A 22,651-nucleotide genomic window follows, 5' to 3' on the forward strand; every position below is an offset into this window, starting at 1 on the left:
CTGCTGTTGTGGACTGGTTGGTCCGTTTCACGCGTGTATCACCGCTTGCTGCCCAGCCCTGTGGCGCGTCTCGCGGCCCGTGCGGCCGGCGTCGCAGAGGGGTGCCTAAGATCGGCACACGGGGGAGGGGCGGGGGGGGGGGCCACATCTGGCCGGACCGGACGCTCCGGCGCCGAACGCCCGTCTGCGTCCGGCGATAGCGCCCACCGGCCGGACAGGACGGGCCGAAGTGGGGTCGGCAGTCGCACAGACCGCGCCGCGCCGACATGTTCAAGTTCAGGAGGAAGCGCTACAAGAGCTTTGACCCGGGCATCTTGTGCGAGGTCAGTGAGCGGGGTCGCCTGGGATGGCCGGGCTGTCGGGAGAGGCGACAGCCACGGCACGCGGCGCCTAGCTCTGGGTGGTTGGGTGGAACTGCGTCTGTTCCGCAGTGTTGCTGCGCGATCTTTCGGTGCTCTGACATGCCCCGCCGTTGCAGGAGACCGGACCAACGTACGATAATCCGGAGCTGGAGGCGATGCATAAGGAGATCCAGGGCTTGATGTCGGAGCAGGGCCAGCTGGAGGTGGACATATCGCAGAAGGAAGACCAGATCAAGAGCAAAAACTCGGAGGCTTCCACACTGCAGGTGCCAGCCCGGTGTTGACCCGCTGTCGCTTGCTGTATGATATCCTGCTCATCCCTCCGACATGGCTGACCGGAGGAGTGTTCCTCAGGCAGATGTTCTCACTTGGCGCAAAATGACCATAGATTGCACGGAAGTCAGCGCGCCCTTAAGACCCAATCATCATCAGATGCTCTCATCGCAGAGGTTTGTAAGCGAACATTCGAACACAAGTCCTGTTGAGCTCTAATGTTCGCATACACTGATGTCCGTGTCGCAAATGTTCGTAACCGTAGATGTTCGTCCTTGCACTTGATCGTCAGCGCTCGGCTTCTTAATGGAGATGTTCTCATAACAGATGTTCGTGGGGTATTGTTGTTATGACAGATGCTCGTGAGACCGACAGAGAATAGCAGGGTCCTGGGGATCACACAAAACACGTCAGCGGAAGCGGCTATGAACGCAAGAGACAATGCCACAATGTCTTGTCACGTTCTACTTTATGAAAAGCTTTCACTGCAGCTCCGCGATGCAATTTTCAGATGTTTGGGACGGGTAGAGGTTATGTGGTACCGATGCCGCCGGTACCGTTACCTAAACTGGACCAGATCACACATGACGTTCGGCTGCTTCGGTACCCGCAGTGTGTGCCGGTTATACACCGAGCTTTTGCACACCGAGCCACGACCAGAAATCGCGGGGTGACGGGGAGGGGAGGGGTCAGGACCCTGAGGACGCACGGATGCTATGGTGGCCTGCGCAGACGAAACACCAGACGTTTGATGCAAAAACTGTCCCATGCTCCGAGGAGACAGATCCCACGACTGTGTCTCACCGCTGTCCACGTCACGTTCAAGTGTCGTTTTGAGGCGCTTACCTTACGGACAATTGCGGCCACGAACATGCTACATGAGCATCTGCAGTTCGAACATGATCGGCCATGGACGTCTGCGCCGCCAACATTAACGGATATGACTATTGCGTGTACGGCCGTCTGCGCTACAAACCTACACGTTGACGAATTTCTGCGGCGCGAATTTTTGCTTATTGGAGCATTGCCGTGTATGGATATTTGGACGTCCCATCAGGGGCATTTTGGAGCGTCAGCGTGATGCGCATCAACGATCACAGATTTTGACATACAGACATCTGCGATGCGAACACGGCTTCGAACATCTTTCATTTGCAGCTGTCATCATTTCATCATTTCACTCATAATTCTGTCATCCTTTCATTTGAACGTTTCGGACATCTTTGTTTAATTCTAAAGCTGCTCACACTATGACTCTATATATTGTTTAAGTGATTTGTGAGGGCATTTCAAGAAACGAATGTTTTATACGCCCTCAGATGGGGATTATAACCCTCCCCGACGGTTTTTCCAAAATGGTTTTTGAACGCAGCGGCGTAGCCACGCCTTATCAGCACAACCGTAACCGTACAAACTATCGTAATCCTTGGCGCTTATTCAAATATCAAATTGAAACCAATTGATAGGATTGTGGTTACCATGACGTTTTAAAATTGAAAAGGGTCACCGACTTGAAAAGAAAAGCAAAGGGATTTTGCTTAGAACGGGTATATATATAAATATATATGTATATATATATATATATATATATATATATATATATATATATATATATATGTAGATAGACAGACAGACAGACAGACAGACAGACAGACAGACAGACAGACAGGTACAAGGTGGTTTCATGAGGCTTGGCTTTTTGGACACCAATCTGACGTTTGATCCCGTCTGACACTCGACCCGAGGGTCATGGCATAGGAGCCTCAAATTTCGACACAAGTGTTTTCACATTGAGGCCAACGCACCTTGTGACTTTGGTGCCTCTAGCTCCCTTAGCTTTTTTGAGATCTCAGTGCGGGGTCAACTTGACTTTCCCGCCCCACCCGACCGAAGGGTATACAACCGGCCACCGGGGTGCGTGTTAAAGCATGTGGTTTTCCTGGCTTACAGCATAACGTCAGGCGGTTTGTTGACCTTGTAAACCATTTTTTATCTCTGGCAAATGTGATGGCCGTTTACCTCCTGACATTGTTGTGAGCAGATTTAATCCGGCCGTGCGACAGAAGTCCGGACGAATGTTGTGGGCTGAGGCGCCCGGACAGTGGCTAGATTTCCACCAGTTGCAATTCTTCCTGTGGTGTGTACACAGATACACAGGAGCCGACATGGGCGCCATATGACCAGGGTTAGTGGGCGTGCCGTTAAGCCCAAAGCAGCGTTATCATCATCACGGGGAGTCGGCTGGTCGATTACTATCGATGCCAGTGGAGCGCAGACGCCGGAGCGCCGATCGTGGCGGCACCGAGGGCGAGTCGCTGCTTGGACCAGTCGTGGTCACCGTCCCGGGACGTTGCAGAGGGAGCTGGAGACGCTGGCGGCCACACTGAAGCAGCTGGAGGGCCAGAAGGGCGCCGCCGCCGGCAAGCTGGACGACCTCGCCAGCCAGGTGCTGTCCCTCTCCCTCCCTCCCCCCAGCATGCAGTGTATCTACCATGCATGGTGTAAATAGCGGACAGCTGCACAGGACTGGCGGGTGCCAAACAGGCCTGCTCAGGGGTAGTTTGGGTGAAATCTGCTGTGCTGTGTGCCTGACATGAATAACGGCAGGGCCACTGTTGACAGCACTCGATCGAGCTTTAATTTTTGCGGTGCTCTGCTGCAATGAGTTGTCTTCTTCGCCTTTCTGTAACTTATGTCATAGCCCATTCGTTAACGCGCTAACCTTTCGAAATTCGTCTCTGGGAAATAGACTGGTTTCATTGTCAATTCCAACTTGCGTGCTTTGCAATCTCCTTGCACGAATACGTTTGGTAAACAGATGTCCCGTAGTGTCATCGTTAGGATCTTTATGGCTTTCCCCTCGTTGACCATTTGGCTGCTGTCCCGTAGTGTCATCGTCAGAATCTTTATGGCTTTCCCCTCGTTGACCATTTGGCTGCTGGCTTCAACACCAGGTGGCAACCGGCGAGATCTAGGCGGGCCCTCCGGGGTGGCAGGCGCATGCTCTGTGGATGGTCTGTGTTAGTGCGGTGCAGTGTTCACACCCACGTGGGCTGGAAATGTAATAACCTGTACTAGAGCTGTTGACTAGAGCTATAGGTGCCGCATATGAAACTCGTTTGGACACGACACCGTTATTTTACGTCGCCACTTTCATTTAAGGATGTGTAGTGCATTGACGGACTATTTTTTATAGAGCAGGATTTGCTTTCGTTTAATGATTGCCTTCAGTTTGGTATGTATTGTAAGGTTATGTTTCACCAGACGGCCTCTTCACAACGGTTGGATTTTGCCATGGATAATAAGGGCAGACATTTAGTATTCACCCATCCGTAAACGGAGAACGCAGTCCAATGTGGCATGGAAGCTATCTCGTCGTCAGGCTCCACCGGCCGTTCCTCCAGACGGATGGCCGCTTGTGAGTGACGTCAGACCGAGCCGTAGTGGAGAGGCCGGCTGGGCGAGGACACCTGCTCGCTTGGTTGGTGTGCTGGCCGAGCCCGGTAGCGGCCGGCTGCGCTGTTGCTTGGCCTGTTGGTCGGCCGGCCGGGCGCGCACATGCTGGCGTGTGGGGTGCCGCGCCCCGCCCCGCCCTGGGGGCCGCCGGCCGGCTGGCCGCCTCTCGTGACCTGACCCGTGTTGTGCCGCACAGACCAAGGGTCTGGAACGCGACCTGCTGGCCGCCAAAGACGAGGTGGCGCGCGAGCAGCAGAAGGTGAGTGCCCTGCGGTGGCGGGCCGGGCTGACATGCGGGGCGCGCGCGCGCGCCGCCGGCGATCGGCGCCAGGCGGGCGCCGCGCGTGCGGCTTCGGTGGTCGGCGCTCGCTGCTCACGGGCGCAGGAATGGGCCGCTTCCAGTGTTTTGCTGCTCATTCGCTCCTGCTTCCGTCGCTGACTCAAACGGGCTGCGTCCAGAGGGCGGCGGGCGTACGCAAGGTGTACGGCCGGTTCGCACTGTTTGAAAATGTGCCGAGTGAGTTAGCGCAGTCAGGCGCTTGACCAGAGGGTTGACCGCCCGCGGGGCCGGATCCGAGTCGCGTCCGCACTCGAGCTCTGTACCGTGTCGTATGCTGCTCTGGCTGTTCTGCTCGTCCAATCCGCGGCACAAGAGTGGTGTGAGACGACGCAGCTCGGCTGCTTTGCCGAATCACGACATGCTGAACGTCGGCTTTTACTTCCGAGCGCGCGGTAAAATGTGTAGTTACACACGAAAAGTCTGGTGAAAGCGGTGCTCGTACCTGCTGTTCATCATGTGATGCGTGCGAAAATGCTGATGATGCATTAAGTTAAAGTGGATCTTGGCGCATGGTTTTCGTTAGCTGTCAGATGCGCTGCAACGGGTAATATTGCAAGGACGTTGTAATCAAATTATCGCGAAAGCCTTAAATATTCAGCGGTAAGTTCAGCTTAACAAAGTGCCACGACTTGAAAGTTGGCCAAGTTTCGTGCGCAGTGTAATGAAGGTATCTCAGTTTAGACGGCACGGGAATGCCGCGGTCTTCTTGTGCACGTGGCAAGAGAAGAGTGCTGAGCCAGGCAGAGGTCATCGCTTCATCCTGTGATGTAACTGCCTTTTTCCCATCGAATGTGATGGTGCTGCACCGACTTCCCCATGTGCCATGCATGCATGCAACATTATGCAATGTCTGGCATTTTCATTGCACGACTCCTTGAGTAGAGCGCTGCAGGCTGTGTGCTGATATGCTGGGAACTGACTGGCCGGACCCCTTCAATTCACACGTTGATCAGACGTTTCCGGTGGGTACATTCCTTCAGCATTTGCTTCTTCTGGCGCATCTGCTTGATTTGGCGGACGTTGAATGGGGCCTAGTCATGCGGTGCGCGCGCAGTTGCCACGGGTCACCTGGTGCAGTGCTGAGGTTAGCGCCCCGCACTCGCGCCCGGCCGAAGCAGCCCGGGTCCACCCCCATAACCCGTGGCAGCCCGGGTCCACTCCCATAACCCGTAGCAGCCCGGGTCCACTCTCATAACCCGTAGCAGCCGGGGTCCACTCCCATAACCCGTGGCAGCCCGGGTCCACTCTCATAACCCGTAGCAGCCGGGGTCCACTCCCATAACCCGTGGCAGCCCGGGTCCACTCTCATAACCCGTAGCAGCCCGGGTCCACTCATAACCCGTGGCAGCCCGGGTCCACTCTCATAACCCGTAGCAGCCGGTGTTCACTCTCGTAACCCGTGGCAACCCGGGTCCACTCTCGTAACCCGTGGCAGCCCGGGTCCACTCTCATAACCCGTGGCAGCCCGGGTCCACTCTCATAACCCGTAGCAGCCGGGGTCCACTCCCATAACCCGTGGCGGCCGGGGTTCACTCTCGTAACCCGTGGCAGCCCGGGTCCACTCTCATAACCCGTTGCAAAGGTATGCATGCACACTGGGCCGCTAGTCTGCGCAAGCTGCCAACGTTGGCACCTTACTTGTTACGGAACTGGGCGTTTTACCTGGCTTCATAATTGGCTTCATAATGGGCTTTCTTGATCAGTTGCGTTCACGAAGACAGCTGACCACCATCCAAACTTCCTGCATTTTTGCCGTCCGCAGTTCCGTAGCATTTATCAGGTTATGTACTTTGTGACAAAAACAACCATGAAATTCCTTACGGCCGCCTCTCCTTCGAGGTGTGATTGGTTCGTCAAGGGAAAATGAGAAGGTCGGCGGGAGCAGAATACGTGACGAAACAATGCTCCCAAACACGCTTTGTCATCCTTCTACGTCAGCCAGGCATCCAAGTGGTGAGGAGCGCCGTGGCCGACAGCTGCTGCGGCCACGGCGAGTCGAGCTGAGCTCACAGCGGGGACGCGGACGCAGCACGTAACGCGCGCCGTGCCGTGTCTCCGCCGGCTGCAGGTGGACCGACTGCAGGCGCAGGTGAAGGAGCAGGAGGAGTCGCTGGTGGCGCAGGAGCAGGAGCTGGGCGACAAGCGGCGCGAGCTGAGCGAGCTGCGCGACGAGGAGCTGTCGCTGGAGCGGCAGGTGCAGGAGAACAGCAGCCGCCAGGAGCGCATCGCCCGCACGCTCGAGGACGCGGCCCTCCAGATCAGCCAGGTACCGGCCCCAGGCACGGCTGGAGAATCGGCGGGGATCAGCGCGGCGCGCGGTCCCGGCGGCCGCGAGCTAGCCGTAGCGCAGTTCAGAGGGTCACGGCACGGGACGGGCGTGGCCGTGTTGGGCCCGGCCTCACGCAGGTACTCTTGTGATAGGAAGCCAACGCCGGCGTCGGCTGAGCGTCGTTTGGCGTCGGGCCGCCGGGTCAAGCTTACTGCGTGCCGGCGTCGGGGCCGTCGGCGTCGGCTGACGGCGTGCCGGTGTCGGGCCGCCGGGTCAGCTGGACTGCGTTGCCGGCGTCGGGCCGCCGGGTCGGCTGAACTGCGTGCCGGGCGTCGGGCCGCCGGCGTCGGCTGACTGCCGTGCCGGCGTCGGGCCGCCGGGTCGCTGACTGTGACCTGCGTGCCGGCGTCGGCCTGACTGCCGTGCTGGCGTCGGGCCGCCGAGTCGGCTGACTGCGTGCCGGCGTCGGGCCGTCGGGTCAGCTGACGGCGTGCCGGCGTCGGGCCGTCGGGTCAGCTGACGGCGTGCCGGCGTCGGGCCGTCGGGTCAGCTGACGGCGTGCCGGCGTCGGGCCGCCGGATCGGAGCGAGGGGCGGTCTGGCCACTGAACGCGCAGCCGGGGGCGCCGCCGGGGCTGCCAGCGCCCGGTGGTGGAGAGACTGTGCGCTCGTGGGCAGGACCAGACCCGTCGGAGAGTGTCGGGGATGAGACCTCACCTGTGCTAGGCTCTGCTCCTGTATCCCAAACAGCCTGGTGTCGTAGCTGACTTGCAGCTTCGTGCCACTGTTGCCTACATCCGGGACAAGCAGAGCGCTAGTATCGGTTAGTGATGTGACGATGTCACAAGTGGCTACGCTTTGGTGACGGCCCTGCCGTGCCGCTGTGCCCGTGCCCAGGCCAAGTCGAAGGTGACGCAGCTTGAGGAAAGCCAGCGCCAGATGTCGGAGGCGCTGGGCCAACTGGACGCGGCGCTGGAGGGCGGCGACGCCGCGGCCGTGCCCGACTCGGCGCTGCAACCGGCCGACACGTCGTTCGCCGACCCGCAGTTCACTGAGATCCGCAGCATGCTCAGCCCGGAGCCGGAGCCGGCGCCCGCGCCGGAGCCGGAGCCGGAGCCGGAGCAGCGCTCCCAGGTGAGCGTCACCGCCGGCGGCCAGGCGGCGACCCTGCACCTTGCCACCTGTGGTTTGTTTTGCCGGTAGGTTTAGGCTGAAGTTCTGACGGAGATTGTCAAAATATCTGCGACGTGCGCTGGCCAGGTATGTTTTTGTTTGCTTTGCTATTACCACAGCGTCATATACATATATGTTAAGTCACAACTCATGTCACAGCCTACAAGTGACGTCGTTGGCAGTTTATTAAGTGACATGGGCGTACCCAGAACGATGCAGCTGAGTGATGACTCGCGGTGGGAAGTCTCAGAGGCGAACCGCACCGCGCCATCCCGGGTAGCTCCGTCCTGAGTGTGGCTTCGCTCCGTGTGCGACAGCCGCCGCCGCGCCCGGCCGCGCCCACCTTCCATGCCAACGGCTTCAACGACCCGTTTCGGCCGTCGTCGGGCGGGGGCGGCCGCTCGGCCTGGGGCGCCGACCCGTTCGGCGCGTGGGACGCGGCGCCGGCGTCGGCGGCGGCGGCGGCCGAGCCGACGCCGGCCGGCGCCGACCCGTTCGGCGCGCAGCCGTTCGCCGCTGCGGCGCCGCCACGACCCGCCTCCGTCACGCCCGAGCTGCCCCCGAAGACGGCCGCCAAGGTAGGTCGACGCCGCGTCCGGCGAGACGCTGACGTGTGCCGGGGACGGGGACGGGGCGCCCTGCGGATAGGAGAGGAATGTGCCGACCAGGCGTGTGTCTGGCGTTCATGTGGAAATGCTGTGAAATATTGCTCCTGTGACGTTATCGCCAGGCGTTCCGGCCAGAGAGCGAAAACCACATGCCTTCTAAACAAACAGCGAAAGCTGCTTAGCAACCAGCATAATGATGATTGCGTGACCTAGCAGGCAGTTCATCCTTTGAACTACGGGTTTTACCTAACGAAACGTAATTACAGCGTGCTTAGACCTGAAAATAACTAGCAGCACTAGACTTTTTGCCGGTTAGTGCGAAACCGGTTAGTTTAGGGCTGGTGTCAAATCGAAGGCACCAGAGCACATGCTCGCGTGGAACTAGCAGCACGGTGCGGGCGAATCTGTATAGCTGCAACTTATCGCCAAATGTGGACCGGAAACCAGGCAGTGCTATCTCCTCCGAAACCAATCTCCGGTGCCAGATGTTGTCTGAACCGAGATTGAACGGACCATGCAGCCGGTATGGTGGTGCATTGATTTTTGGGGTTGATCTAATCAGCGTCTGCCAAAGCATAACGCTTTTCGCAGTACCCGGGCAGTAGAACGGAGGTCTCGAATGTAAAGCCCGTAGGTCAATGCGATTCCTTGAGTATGGCAACGAAAATCGCCCAGCCTGGCTGAATTCATAGCCAACCACTTCTCAAGCAACTAAGCCGTGAATTGGCGCGTGAAGTTCAAGTCAGTGGACTCTGAATCGTGAAATTCTCGAGAAAGGTTTTTTAGAGCATTGATGAAAGTCGCTGGTGTCCGAAAGTGTCTGCCTTCTGGCTCTAGCGTAGTTTTTCATCATCTGCGTTACGACTGTTACGTATGTTATCGCGTTCAGCTTTCTTGGCCACACAAGATGTGTTCCCGATTTAACCGCATTTAATGGTTTGGGGGCGGCTGCCTGCTGATATCATTCGTTGATCATGTTTTGATCTAGTCGCCAGATGCACTGCCTGCTCATTCGTCCTCATTACGCATTGGGGCCGCTTCGTGATGCGCCACGCGATTTACACTCGTTTGTTGGACGGCCATGCGGTGGGTTCGCGCTCCTCCGCACCCTGCCGACATTGGCGTTGCGCGCGCCAGCTGGCGGCGCCAATTCGTGACTCAATTTTGTATGTTGCCCACCAGGTGCCTCCGCCGCGCCCGGCGCCGCCCAAGAGTGTGCCGGCCCGGCCGCCGCCGCCCACGTTCGCGGCCAAACCGGAACCGGCCGTGGCCGCCGGAGGGTTCGCCGACTTCGCCAACTTCGACCAGGTGCGCGGGGTTTGGTGTGAGGAAGAGGTGGTGGTGGTGGTGGTGGTGGGGCGCTGAGCGCGGTGGGGCCGAGCTGGGCTGGACTGGACTCCCCGCCACCCGGGGCGCCGACACAGCCCCGAGAAGACATCTTCCCGAATCTGACGTCCGCTCAGGGAAAGTGCTGGACTCTGGATGTCGCAAGAATCTCTGACGAGATTAGCCGGATCCGTTTGTGGAATCTCCATCACCCGTCTGGCGTCGGGTATGCCCAGTAAATAGTCACGAGCTGGCGCCCGGGCCGCCTGCACGTGAGTGCTGTGCTTATGTCGCCCCCCCCCCCCTCCCCCACTCCCATCCCCCGCTGAACAGGGCGCGGAGCCAGCCATGCCTGCGGCCGTGGACTGGCGCCCCTGGAGTGGCGCCCCTGCCTGTAGCAGGGCGTGGAGATGACGGCGGCCCACTTGACGTGTCCCTCTCCAGCCAGTCTGGACTAACCCAGACGTGTCCCTGCAGCCAGTCTAGACTAACCCGTTCGGCGCAAACCGAGTGCCTGCGTACGGTAGTGGTGGTGGAAGAGGTGGTTGGTGCGTTTGTTGCGTCTGCCTGATCCCATTAACAGCCGTGTTGCCTTCCAGTGACGTGCTACTCACACCTTGGACGCGACTAGCTGTCGCTCCAGGTATTGTACTTCGCTTTAACCCGCCGTTTGAGTGTCGTGAAGATCTGCGCTAGTTTTTGCTCACGCTGTACACAACAGTCCCCTCCGTTCGCCCTCCTTTCTTTTCCGCTCTTTGTCACGGTCTCTTGGCTAACTTCATCTTCCTTTTGTTTGATCTTTCCTCTCACTCCCTCTTTCCATTCGCTATTATTTCTCCTCACCTGCCGGTCTCCCGTCGTCTAAATTCTGGCCATCTCTTGCCGCCTGAACCCTGCCTGTCTCCAACTGTATCAATCCTGCTGGTCCCGTTGTTTTAATCCTGTCGGCCTCTTTGCCGTCTGAGCCATGCCGGTCTCCCGCCGCCTGAGCCATGCCGGCGTTCCGCTGTCTGAGCCATGCCGGTCTTCCGCTGTCTGAGCCATGCCGGTCTCCCGCCGCCTGAGCCATGCCGGCGTTCCGCTGTCTGAGCCATGCCGGTCTTCCGCTGTCTGAGCCATGCCGGTGTTCCTCTGTCTGAGCCATGCCGGTCTTCCGCTATCTGAGCCATGCCGGTCTCCCGCCGTTTGAGCCCAGTCCCTTTCTCGCACCTTCTCCCGACGTACACGGTGCATGGTTGCAGCGGCGGCACGTTTGGTTGTGACCAGCGGAGCAGACGGGCTGGCGGCGCGGCGGCGCGGTCACGTGTGCCCTGGCTATGACCTCGCCCCCGCCCCAAGCGAGTCGCTCTCGTCACCGCCGAGCGCGCCACGCCAATCACCGCCGTTCTCACTGAGCCCACGTGCAGCATGCGGCAACGCACGCTGCGTGTGTTGTGCGGAGTGGTAGTTCGTAAAGAGTAGTGACTCATCGCTTGTAGAGGTTAGAGGGCCGGCCTCAGTCAGTGCACCACAGCGTGTACTGGCGCCGCTAATCGAGCCCGTACGCGTGGCGCCGCGTGTGGCGCGCCGCGCGGCGCACTGCCAGGACCGGCGCTCCGCACGTCGCGTTCCCACGCTGCGATGTCCCCCGCTCAGTTCCTAACGCGTCATAGATCGTTAGTGCTGTTTTTGGAATGGTTTTGTGCTGATCGTAGCCTTTATGTTTTGCACTGGGTGCTGTTTGCAGCACCAATATGCATGTGCTTTACCTACAAACACGTGTCGCCTGCACTGTTTGCCGTGCAACTCGTTCGTCGTTGGTGAATGCATGATGGGGAAGTTCGCTAGGACGGAGGCTACATCACTTTCGTGTGGGAGTCGTGACGCAAAACACACTGTGTTTTGTAAAGAAGTGTACCTTTTTGTGTGACACCTCGACCAGCACTTGTGTGCCGGCGGCAACAATGCGGGAGCGATGAGCAGTGGTCGGGCGTGACCTTGTCGGTGGCCTCTGTCAATTCGACATCCGTGACCAGCTCGTGACGTGTGTTCCCGTCCAGTGACCTGCCGTTTAGTCACAGTGGCCGACGAGCCGTCGCTGTCAGCGTGGCCCGGATGCAGGGCTCGCCTGAGCGACGCCCCCTGCGGTGGTACCGCGCCACCGGAGCCCGTTCGGTGTCTGGGGTGTCAGCCGCCTGGTCCGCCGCCGACGCTGAGTGCCGCGCCTCGTGTTGCAGTTCACCAGCGGCTCCGGCGACGCCTGGTCGGCGCCAACGTCGCCCGCGCCGCCGCCGCCGACTTTCGCCATCTCTGACCCGTTCTCCGCGCACGACCCGTTCGCCGGCGCCGACCCGTTCGGCGCCGCCGACCCGGGCGCCGACCTGTTCGACGGCGCCGGCGCCGACCCGTTCGCCGGCGCCGACCCGTTCTCGGGCGCCGACCCGTTCGGCGCCAGCGACCCGTTCGCGGCGTCCGGCGGCCGGGACTCCGGCTGTCTGACGCAGTCGTCGACGATGGAGTTCGAGCGGCCGGCAGCCGGCCGTCGTGACCCGTTCGAGCCGGTGTCGGCGCGCTCGCGCTCCTACACGCCGTCGCCGGTGGTGGGCGCCGGCCTGCCGCTGGCGGCTCGCTCCGCCTCGGCGCGCGCCACGCCGGCCGGCGAGCTGGAGCGCAGCGGCGGCAGTCCCAGCACGGTGCTATAGCCGGCCAGCGCCCTCTGGCGGAGGGTGGAGGCGCCACCCCGCCGACGATTGGTTGCTTTCGCTTCCCCCGGCCTCCACCGAAGCGCAACGCTGAGTTTATGCTAACCGTAGGCGCCATTTGTATTGATTCGTCATAATTTACGGACAGAGCGACATCCATTTTCAGCCTCGCATTGACTTTCCACGAATGCAGCGATACGTCGATCCGTCTGTCCCCCGGCGAAGTCGAATCAAATGGGACAGACGCCATTCACTAGCTTGACCACCATGCCGCATGCTTCCCTAGTTGGACAGTGCTCCGTTCGGGGCCTTCGTTTTTAGCTGGACGGTGCACGTATGCAGATGGCTGGCCACCATGACCGAGTGTGGGGGCGGCCGGAGGCAGGACGGGTGTGATGGTGCGCGTGGTACGCCCGCGGGGGGTGCATGAACCGCCCGCGGGCCGCAGGGTATCCTTATCAGCGGCTAGACGGCGCACCCGTGTGTGTGTGAGAGAGAGAGAGAGGTCCGTCGGACCGTGTAGTCGGTGTGGTATAGCGAGCGGTGAGTCGGCAGCGCCGGCAGGCCGCCCCGGCAGCAGCCTGCGGCGGCGGCGGCGCGCCCCACGTGTGCGTCTTGTATGCAGTGAACCGATGCGTCCGTGCTCCCTTCTCTCTGTGGCACCCGTAGGCATGCCCCTAGCTCGTATATTCTCTAGACATCTCGCTGTTTCCGCGGCATGGAGAGGCCGGGAGCCGCTGCTGCCCGGTCGCGGGCCACCTGGACGCCGAGGTGACCTATGGACACCCACCAGGCACCAACAGCTGGACAGGGCAGCCGCCGGCCTGCGCTCGCAGCGTACCGTCGCGCTGTCTGTGTGGTTCACAGGACTGGGGCGGGGCCGAGCGGAGAGGCCGGCAAGGCTCGCCCGCCCTCTGGCTGACGCTGAACTGCTTTCCGCGCAAAATTGTGTGTACGCGTAATTACCACTGAACTGTATGTAAACGGGCAATTACTCTGCATGGCAACTCGGTCGTTCGGTATAAAGGGCTTTGGAAGTCAGCTGCTTACTTATTTGGAGTCGCGATCTGGCTAATGCCCTGTGCATGTCTACATACATACCTGATTGTTGGCTAGTTGTTAACAAGTTTGCCTGAATGTGGTCGCGAACACTGTATACGCCTGCGAAGTAGCCCTCCCCCGAGCCGCAGCTCTAGAGTCAGGTAGGCTGCCGAAGAGCCCGGTTCCAGTGAGGTCCCCGCCAACGGTGAGGATCTACTGGCTGACGCGCGTTTTACTCTATATCTGCCTCCGCCTCATTCCAATCGCGTGGATGGCTCCGCTGTCCAGCGGACGTCTGGTAGAGTCACGGTGTAGATGGGTCGAGTGATGTGATATCCTGTCTCGTACGGTGTCAGTGGTTATACGTACTGTGTAAATATATCAGTCATCGTCTCTCGCTTCTGCTTCGGCGCGTGCCTCGACGACGGGGATTCACGCTGGTGGTTGCCGGACGCCGTGGGGAGGTTTTGAAGGGGACGGCGAGAGGCGGGGGGTGATACGAGCAGCGCCGGTAGGGGATGGGCCGTTCGCGTGCTCTGCTGTCGGGGCCACCGCACGGGCACGTGCCGGGTCTCGAGGCAGGCACGTGGCGGACGTGTCGGGAATGCGTCCGCGTTTCAGTGGCAACGGTCTGCGGTCCAGTCTGTCCGGACGGACACTGAGCCCGCCCAAGTGCCTGGAACGAACGGACTAAGGAGACTTTCCGCCCCGTTTTTTAACATAAATGTTAAAAGCGGTACTTAGACAATTTTCAGAGCCTGGCACGATGGCAACAACCGGGAGGGAGGGAAGGGGGCGGGGGGTTGCGAGGGACTTCTCGCAGCCGGGAGAATTAGCCGCCCTCGGTTGCCCGCACAATGAATTGCGCCCGATGTCGCATTACATATGATCGATCGATTTTCCCTGGGAAGCCAGACCACCTGAGCGTCTGCGCATGGACAGCTGCACCGCTCCGTGGGCCGTGCTTCCTCACCCAGAAGGAAACGAGGCTTTCCGTTTCGGAGAAGGGTCTTTTGCGACGCTTGTGAAATGCGCTGACTGGGGAGGGAACTGGGAGGGTTTTGGGCGAACACCCACGATAGTTGGTTTGCAGAGGATGCCGCGGACTGGAGATGGCAAATCATGTTCCTGGAAGTGATATCTGAGATCCCAAGAGAAGCGTCGCGACAGCAGCCAGGAGCGGAGTAGGCTGAGCAGCCTACTCTCGAAAACTTGCAGAGCATGCCCGACTGATGAAAACCTCATACCCGAAAAAGGGCCTTCAGGTACCAATTTTCAGCATTATGAGCTGAAAGTTGTGTTAAGTTAACGTTTGTCAGAACACCACTTTAATACAAGAGGTACTGGTTAAACGACGCTGTAATGCTAGATATCGATTATACTGGCAGTACTCAGCATTTCGATCTGCGCTCACCCTCAAGAGTGGCAAGGGCTCAGAAAGGTTCACCAAAATTTTACACTTGAAGGGTAAGACACTTGGGTCCAGAAAACGCTCCCAATGTACGCAGACACTACCCGTAAAAGATGCCCCCAAATTCAGAAAGCATCCAAGCTCTCAACGCTCCGCATTCAGTTCAACGTTAAATGCTGGAAAAACAACACAGCTCAGCAGGAATTTGTTGGCCATTGAAAGCTGTGCGCCCAAGGCTGAATGTACAAGCTCACCGCTGGCCTGATTTAAACAACACTTCAGGGTTATGTAAATGCCTGAGGTTCAGGCCATTTTTATGGTGGCTGATAAACGGCAAGAAATGTTCTTGCGTGATACTCTGTGTCGGATATTGCAAACTTACGACTCGGCTGCTTGTGTTTTTTTCTGCAGCCTTATGTTGAACGGTATGTGGCGTGCTGGGAACTTGGATTATTCATCCGGTTAACATCCTTTAGTGAGTGTGCGCAAATTGGGATTTCGTAGATTTTCTGGATTCGCGAGTCTTTATTTTTCGTTGTAATATCTTGCCAAGTTTTCCTGAGTCCCTGTCACTCTCAATGATGAATACAGTCGAAATATTGAAAACTGTAAATAAAATCGTTATTTGGCGTTACAACGTAGTCTAACCATTACCTTCTGGCATACTGAAGGTTGATAACTCAACATAAGAAATTTCAACCTAGAAAACCCCATGCTCGCAATACGGCGCTAACAAACCGCGGGCAGTCGTGGCGACACCAGCTAGGCGCCGTGATCCAGTCACATCCGTTGGCGGCGACATAATCCTGCGTCGGCGGGTTCCCCAGCCGGCGTGTACACCGGAGAACGGCTCCGAAGCGTGGGGAATGCGACCCATCTTCCCGCTGCGCGTGCTGGCGGCGTGAGGGGCCTGGAATGTTCAGCGGAAGCTGACTTTTCACCCTTCATGTACGGCTTCAATCAGCTGGTCTCATGGCGTCATCGTTCACGTGAAGTCCCATAAGCCGATGGCACGGGAAATCTTTACCTACGTGCATGCGTATGGAAGTGAGCATGGTGGAACTGAACACTGTAGGAACTACGAGAGCCTTCACCGGCGAGGTGTTACATGTCAAAATGCTACATGTAGGGGAGGGCGGGGTCATGGCGACAAACCAAACATTTCTTCGTTGGCGTCACCGTTTGCGGTTCCACGTTCCACCTTGGATGCAGAAAAAGAGCGATATAAATGAGCTATTCGATTCCCTGCAGGTTTGATACTCTATGCACGGTGCGGTGCATAGAAGGAGCTGGCGCGGATTGATCTGCTCACACATAATCTGAGGTGTTCGAGCCTAGATTCCAGTTGGGTTTGGCTCTGTGGTTACACACGACGCGCGCTGTTTAATTTTGTGGCCGTGTTATGTGGCCTGTGGCACCTGCGTTCATATTTAGACTTAAAGCTGGGATTGGGTGAGGAAATGCACCAAGCTGTGGATCACGGTGCATTCACAGCATCTGAATTATGCTCAGATCGAGAGTAAACTGTTCATATCAGTGAGAACATTTTGCTTTTATAGCTAAGCACCACCATATTTTGTAAGCAGACAGTACTGAACTTCCTGTCCAGCGACTGCATGCGTGGAAGACGACAAGGAGGATAGCTAACGTAATTTCAATAGAAAACGAAAAGGTGGATGGACGGTAGCGGAGGCATTTGAATGACCCGACCTCGCGCAATAGGAACAAAGGGAAGACGTGCTGATGACATCCACAGGCAAGGCAAGCAGGCATCTCGCAGAACGTGATGCGCAATGAAGAATGCGGCATGGGAATCGCGTCAGGTGTGGGTTTCCCATCTTGTTGGGTCTAGAAAATCTGAGGCAGGCTAGACTGCCTCAGGCGGAACCGGATGCTGCCGCACTATGTTCAATGTTGCTGATCGCAGCGTCCAGGTCGAGGCATAGCGATGATTTCCGATGACTGAAAACGCCTCAAACATGTTGCCTGGTGGCATGTGTTAGATCAGATAGGTGTTTGCATGCATGTAAATAGCGTTTCTAGATGGCTTTCAACTGCTAAAAAAGCATGAGCTCCCCGAGTCTGCATAACGGTAAAGCAGAACTCCGACAGTCCTCTCTCTGGTAGATTTGCGCCTTCCTAAGGGGAACATCCCGAATCGGAAACGTGGACTCGTAATGTGATCCGTTCACTAGTAGAAAATGTACCAGAAACAAAGCAAAAGTTCCGAGCGTTGTAACTCCATGAGAAGGCCTTGGGCGTGTCTTTAGACCGTGCCTTTGATGGAGAGGCTGCCTTCAAATCATCGATGTCGTTTAGAAGCCCGACCATTTGAAGGATAGTGGGCTAATATTCCATGTCGTCGGTGTAAACATACATTTGTTGCTTGACACAACTAGGTAGGAGAGTGAACTTGGCACGATGGTCAAAAATCATACCCATATCAAGCGTTAACACTCAACAGAACAACACCACCGGCAGTTCAAGGTGTGCATCTCACGAACACCCTTTTTGGCATAGCCATTCTCCACGCACTCCCGCGCATTCACAGAGGCAGGTTCCCATGCCTCCTGCCATTACAAGCGAGGCAGAGGACCGGGCGGGCCTTGCTCCAACAGCGAAAATGTAAGCCTTGGCGGCCTGGCCGCGCCTGTCCTGACCGTGGTGCTTGCTGGGAGGTGGTGCGAGAGGACGGGGCGGCACAGCTCTCAAGTTAACGCCTTTAGCCCATCGTCCCATCATGGCTAGATGTATGTTGTGCATGGACAGCCATCCGGTGCTTTGTTCTGAGTCATGCTTTGGCAGTGCCGGAAATGTCCATGTTGGGTAATTAGTCATGCTTTGGCAGTGCTGGAAATGTCTATGTTGGGTAATTAGTCGTGCTTTGGCGGTGCTGGAAGTGTCCATGTTGGGTAATTAGTCATGATTTGGCAGTGCTGGAAATGTCTATGTTGGGTAATTAGTCATGCTTTGGCAGTGCTGGAAATGTCCATGTTGGGTGATTAGTCATGCTTTGGCAATGGTGGAAATATCCATGTTGGGTAATTAGTCGTGCTTCGGCAGTGCTGGAAATGTCTATGTTGGGTAATTAGTCATGCTTTGGCAGTGCTGGAAATGTCTATGTTGGGTAATTAGTCATGCTTTGGCAGTGCTGGAAATGTCAATGTTGGGTAATTAGCTGTCAACATGATCTAGGTTGACTGATCTTTGCAAACAATGTAATCGTGCTAGTAGACGTTAACAAATGTCTGTAGTAATAACGACAGGGCATGAGGCTTCCAATGACAAAGACGAGACAGACAATTATATTGGGAGCTACAATGAGACGACAATTTTGAGGTAAGTCTCTTACAGTATGACTACGATCTTCTGCTTTTCTGACCGCTGGCGTCATATACATGGACAGCTATGGTATTTAAGAGTCATGCCTAGATCTGATCAGGGGCGATGTCTGTAAAATGGCTTTGTACTTATTGCTTCGATGCCAAGTTCTTACACCTGTTCTAGTGCTTGTTGTGGTGATCTGCGCAACAACAGTATTTACAACATTACTTTCACGCGCAAAACAAATCGTGGCGGGGATGGGGACAGGTATCATATAAAGGAGGTGCATGGATTCCGCTCTTTTAACTAATTTGTGCGCATCGGCGCAGAAGTTGTGGCGTCAGATCTCGGTTGGTAATCAGATTGATCCCCTTTTTGGCACATCTACAGCTACCGCCGGGAAAAATAAAAGACCAATGTGTCATTTCATCCGGCATCCAACAAGTAACATCCAATCCGGCGTTTTAAACCAGATTATCAGTCGTCTTTATGAGCACGTAGGTAATCTGAACTAAAAGCTTCTTCGTTCAACCCCTGTTGATCACACCTGGATCCATCTATAACGCTTCATAGCCGTACATTTCACAAAGCTTTTGTTTCTGACTGCATGCAGCATTTGCAACGGTCTTTAGACATAATAAGTAGGGTAGTTTGAAAAGCATGAGCCAGACAACAAATGTTCTCCCTAACACCACACAGATGCACTCGCCGCCCGCACAAAAACAGCGCATGCGCATCACATCGCGCTCTATGCGGGTGCCTGAATTCGTTCTTTCATGCGAATCGCTGTTATGATGCACTACGCTCGCGCCCTTACACATTATGTTTACCCCACTACGTCTTTCCAGTGAACTCTTGACAACATTTTTACGATTTTTACATGCCTAAAGAAAGTTTATTTTCCGGCGTTCGTCAGTCGGTGTTCGGCGCCATGGGCTAAAACGTTACCCTAATGAAGTGACCTCAGATGACTCTGACCTACCACTGGGCCCGTGTTATCACAACCTTGCACAACTATCCCAGCGTAAAGAGAAGCTTTCTCACGAAGAAGGCGTCATAGGAATTAGCAGAAGATGCCGTAGTTACCTAAGCACCTAGCCCACAAGATATTTGTTGCTTGGCCAAAGCTCTTCAGATCGTTTTCAGCATCCCACGCCAAGTAATAACAACAAAACTATGAAGCATCAAACGGTCGTCGGTCAGATATCACTTGGGGAAGTACACCATCCGATGATGTTAGCGTCAAACGAGGCGATCGTCATCTGCAAGAAGAAAAATGATAACCAATGGGGTCAGTTAGTCCCATCGACCCAAAGGCGTGCATGTAGGCGCGTGATGCTCGCGCGGGCAACACTGGCCGAGCATGCCCAGCCGACCAGAGCTGCGAGGCGGCTCAGCGGCCGGCCCGCAGCTGACGCGCTCCGAGGCGCGCCGTCGCCCGTCGCCTGTCGGACTTCCCCGGCCCGCGGGCGCTCGGACGAACCCCTCCCCACCGGGCTTCCGGCGCAGCACGCGGCGGGGCCGGCCGGGCCGGGCCGGGCTGGGCCGGGCCGACCCGGCATACGGCTTCCCGTGCCCCGGGCGGGGGACATGGCTACGGCTTCCTTTTGCCGGTCTTCAAAACTAGATAGCCCGATCCTGTTAGTTCCCGCTACAAAGCTGATAAATACGGCCCGGCCGTGTCCAGACGTGTGGAAGCCGGCCTGTGTAGCACTGGACTGGACAGTGGCACCTGGACTCGACTGGTGCACACTTGGCGGCGGAGGTCAGGTAAGGGATGCTTCACAGGGGTGGAGACGGTGACGTTGTGGAAGGGTGACGGCTTGTTGGGAACTCTTCTACCGGTATGGCTTCATTCAGTGATTGACCGATTGCAGTGTGCAGATGCTGATTGCGATGTGCATACTATGCATACTACACACACATACACACACACACATATGTAGCTATGCACTGCATGGGTGCAACGTGCTTGAGTGCAAACGCTGGTTCTTTTTTCGTGGTTCAAATAATGTCGCAACGCGAATGGCCTTCCAATTTTCGATGTCTTTATTCAAATAATTATATACGAGTGGCGTTCCACCTTGCAACATACATTTGATTTATGCATGTAAGATATCCTTGCATGCATGATACCAGACCTATGCAAGCTATTGTTTCATTCACTTAAGGATCACAGGCCACGGTGCCTAGTCACAAAGGCATAAACGATTAAAAAATGTAAAAGCCCGTTCTGAAAGCAAAAGCCACTTCCGTTTTTGGTATTCAACGGCAACGGCCATGTGACCTAAAGAAGCATAATAAATTCGCCGCTTTCACGTGCGCTTACTGCGCGGAATGTTCAAATAATGTCAAAAATGAAAACCTGCATTCATATGTTCTGAGTAGTTCGAGATCATCTCAGCGCATTAAGACATGTTAGGGTATTCCAAAAGGTATAGTCAGATGCATTCGTAAAATCGGGTATTACAGGTATAATGGGGATGGGACCCATGCAGTAAGGAGCATGGACGTTGTACCGGAATTATCACCTTCTAAAATAGGTCCTAACGCGTGCCGATAGCTTTCACTCATCTGTACATATATCTCATTGAACTACATGGCGCATGTTATATGTCTGACCCATGGCCAAGCCTGACGCATGAGATGGGTCGGTATATTTACGACGCCTCACAAGAAAATCCTTACACACAGTTAGTTAACCTTAAGCAGTTGTGCAGCGTCAATAATCTCCAATCCTGATCAAGACCTGCTTTAAGCTCTTCTATTACCTCCATAAACATGCAAGGACTCTGACGAGGTTAAATGAAACCGACCCCAAGCTTGGATTATTCTTTACTTTCGGTGCTCTCCAGATGAATGTAACCGGTCTTCAGCACTGCCGGGAGAGTTGTTGAGAATAGAGCATATTGATAGGTTGAAGAGAAGGATATCGACATAGCAAATATGTGCACCCGTGTTAGCGTTTTACGGTCACCCGACCAGAGACCGGCCGTCTTTGGACAGCTCATTATGAGCACAACACGATGCAACGTCTGGTGCCGCGGCGTGGCTGAACAGCGCAAGCAACCAACGTTCGGCTCCACTTCAGCTACTGGACACGGCACAAGAAGAGATTTTACACTCTTGTGCGTGTGACAGCGGCTATTGTGGTGTCGTCTTCCATCGAGCAGCCGTACGGGAGCTTCGCGAGTTTATCAGCAGCAAGTTCTGTCACGAAGACTTCGATATCCTCCTTCGCCCCAACTCCAGGAAGACGGGATGACGTCAAACCCACAAATACCATTTAAGTTCACTTGAGGAAAGCCACAGTGGATTCGTTAGTATTCAGCCATCTTCGCGCGGTGTCAGTCTGTCGGCTTTCCGAGACAAAATTATCTACTGGATCTCCTTCCGTGCGTGCATTACCACCGCACGACGGCACTCCACACTAATCCTGGATGGATTCCGAAGAATGCCTCTTTGACGGTCTCACATGTACTAGACGGAAAGAGATGAATGGGATTATCTGGGGCTGCAAAGGCGTTTTACTCAATCTTCGGTCCGTCAAAGCGACAATTCAGAAGTCACGGCGTCCGACATTGTGGAGAGGTCGTATGATGTGGACCTCTCAACGCGTTTTTGAAGACGTAAAGCATTACAATACATCACGTATCATGAGGTAACATGAATAACGTCATACAATTTCTGATTTGAAATGGTTTATAAAGCTTGCACGGCGTCAGTGCGTTAATTTGATCAGTTTGATAGCATCACAGCAAGACTCGTGACCGCATACAAACATCCTTGTGACCCGCAAGGATCGTTTGACAATATTAGGCGAAAATGCCCCATCCCGAAAGATTATTCGACGAAACTCAAGAAAAGATCCAAGGCACTGCAAGATTCTTAGTCGAAGTCGAAGTTTGAAAATGCATCCAGGAATCCAGAAGACCATTCAAATTAATTTGAAAATAAACCCTGGATCCTGGCAGATCCGCTATTCAGGTCTTAGGGACCTGACCTCAGGGATAATTTCTGAAGTCTATAATACACACACCCTCTTGGCCCTGCGGCACACGTGATCCGCCTAAGTCCACAAAGTTTTGCCAGACTGGAGGTTAGTTACAACGAGCTGATGTAGGTCAAAACATTAAGAAATATTTGCCGTAGGTATTGGGCAGGGTTTATAAATGAGCAGGGTTTATGTCACCATCAATCTAAATTAATGGACGTAAGTAACAACCACTGACTTTGAGAACCCGGTATCATGACCATTGTGAGACGTCCAGCATATCATGAGGGCCTCAATACCCCGACGCTTGCAACTTCCGCTGGTACGTATGGGGAATGTGCGGGAGGAATTGCCCCGGTCATGATATACAAATAACCACGACAGGCGAGTCAGA

At 55.7% G+C, this 22,651-nt stretch overlaps 1 protein-coding gene across 1 annotated transcript; it reads left to right on the top strand.

Annotated features, from left to right (window-relative positions):
• The first annotated feature begins 250 nt into the window (after window positions 1-250).
• Window positions 251-15,844, top strand: LOC119108278 (protein KASH5). Its single transcript, XM_037231856.1, has 11 exons — window positions 251-323; window positions 479-628; window positions 2,992-3,081; window positions 4,288-4,350; window positions 6,500-6,697; window positions 7,597-7,833; window positions 8,190-8,298; window positions 9,760-9,833; window positions 12,023-12,138; window positions 12,241-12,352; window positions 15,767-15,844. Exons 1-11 carry the CDS (start codon window positions 267-269, stop codon window positions 15,842-15,844), a joined length of 1,284 nt encoding a protein of 427 aa, XP_037087751.1. The 5' UTR covers window positions 251-266.
• Window positions 15,845-22,651: the final 6,807 nt, after the last annotated feature.

This window comes from Pollicipes pollicipes, unplaced genomic scaffold (genome assembly GCF_011947565.3).
Source record: "Pollicipes pollicipes isolate AB1234 unplaced genomic scaffold, Ppol_2.1 Scaffold_6686;HRSCAF=7923_pilon_pilon_pilon, whole genome shotgun sequence".
NCBI lineage: Eukaryota > Metazoa > Arthropoda > Thecostraca > Pollicipedomorpha > Pollicipedidae > Pollicipes > Pollicipes pollicipes.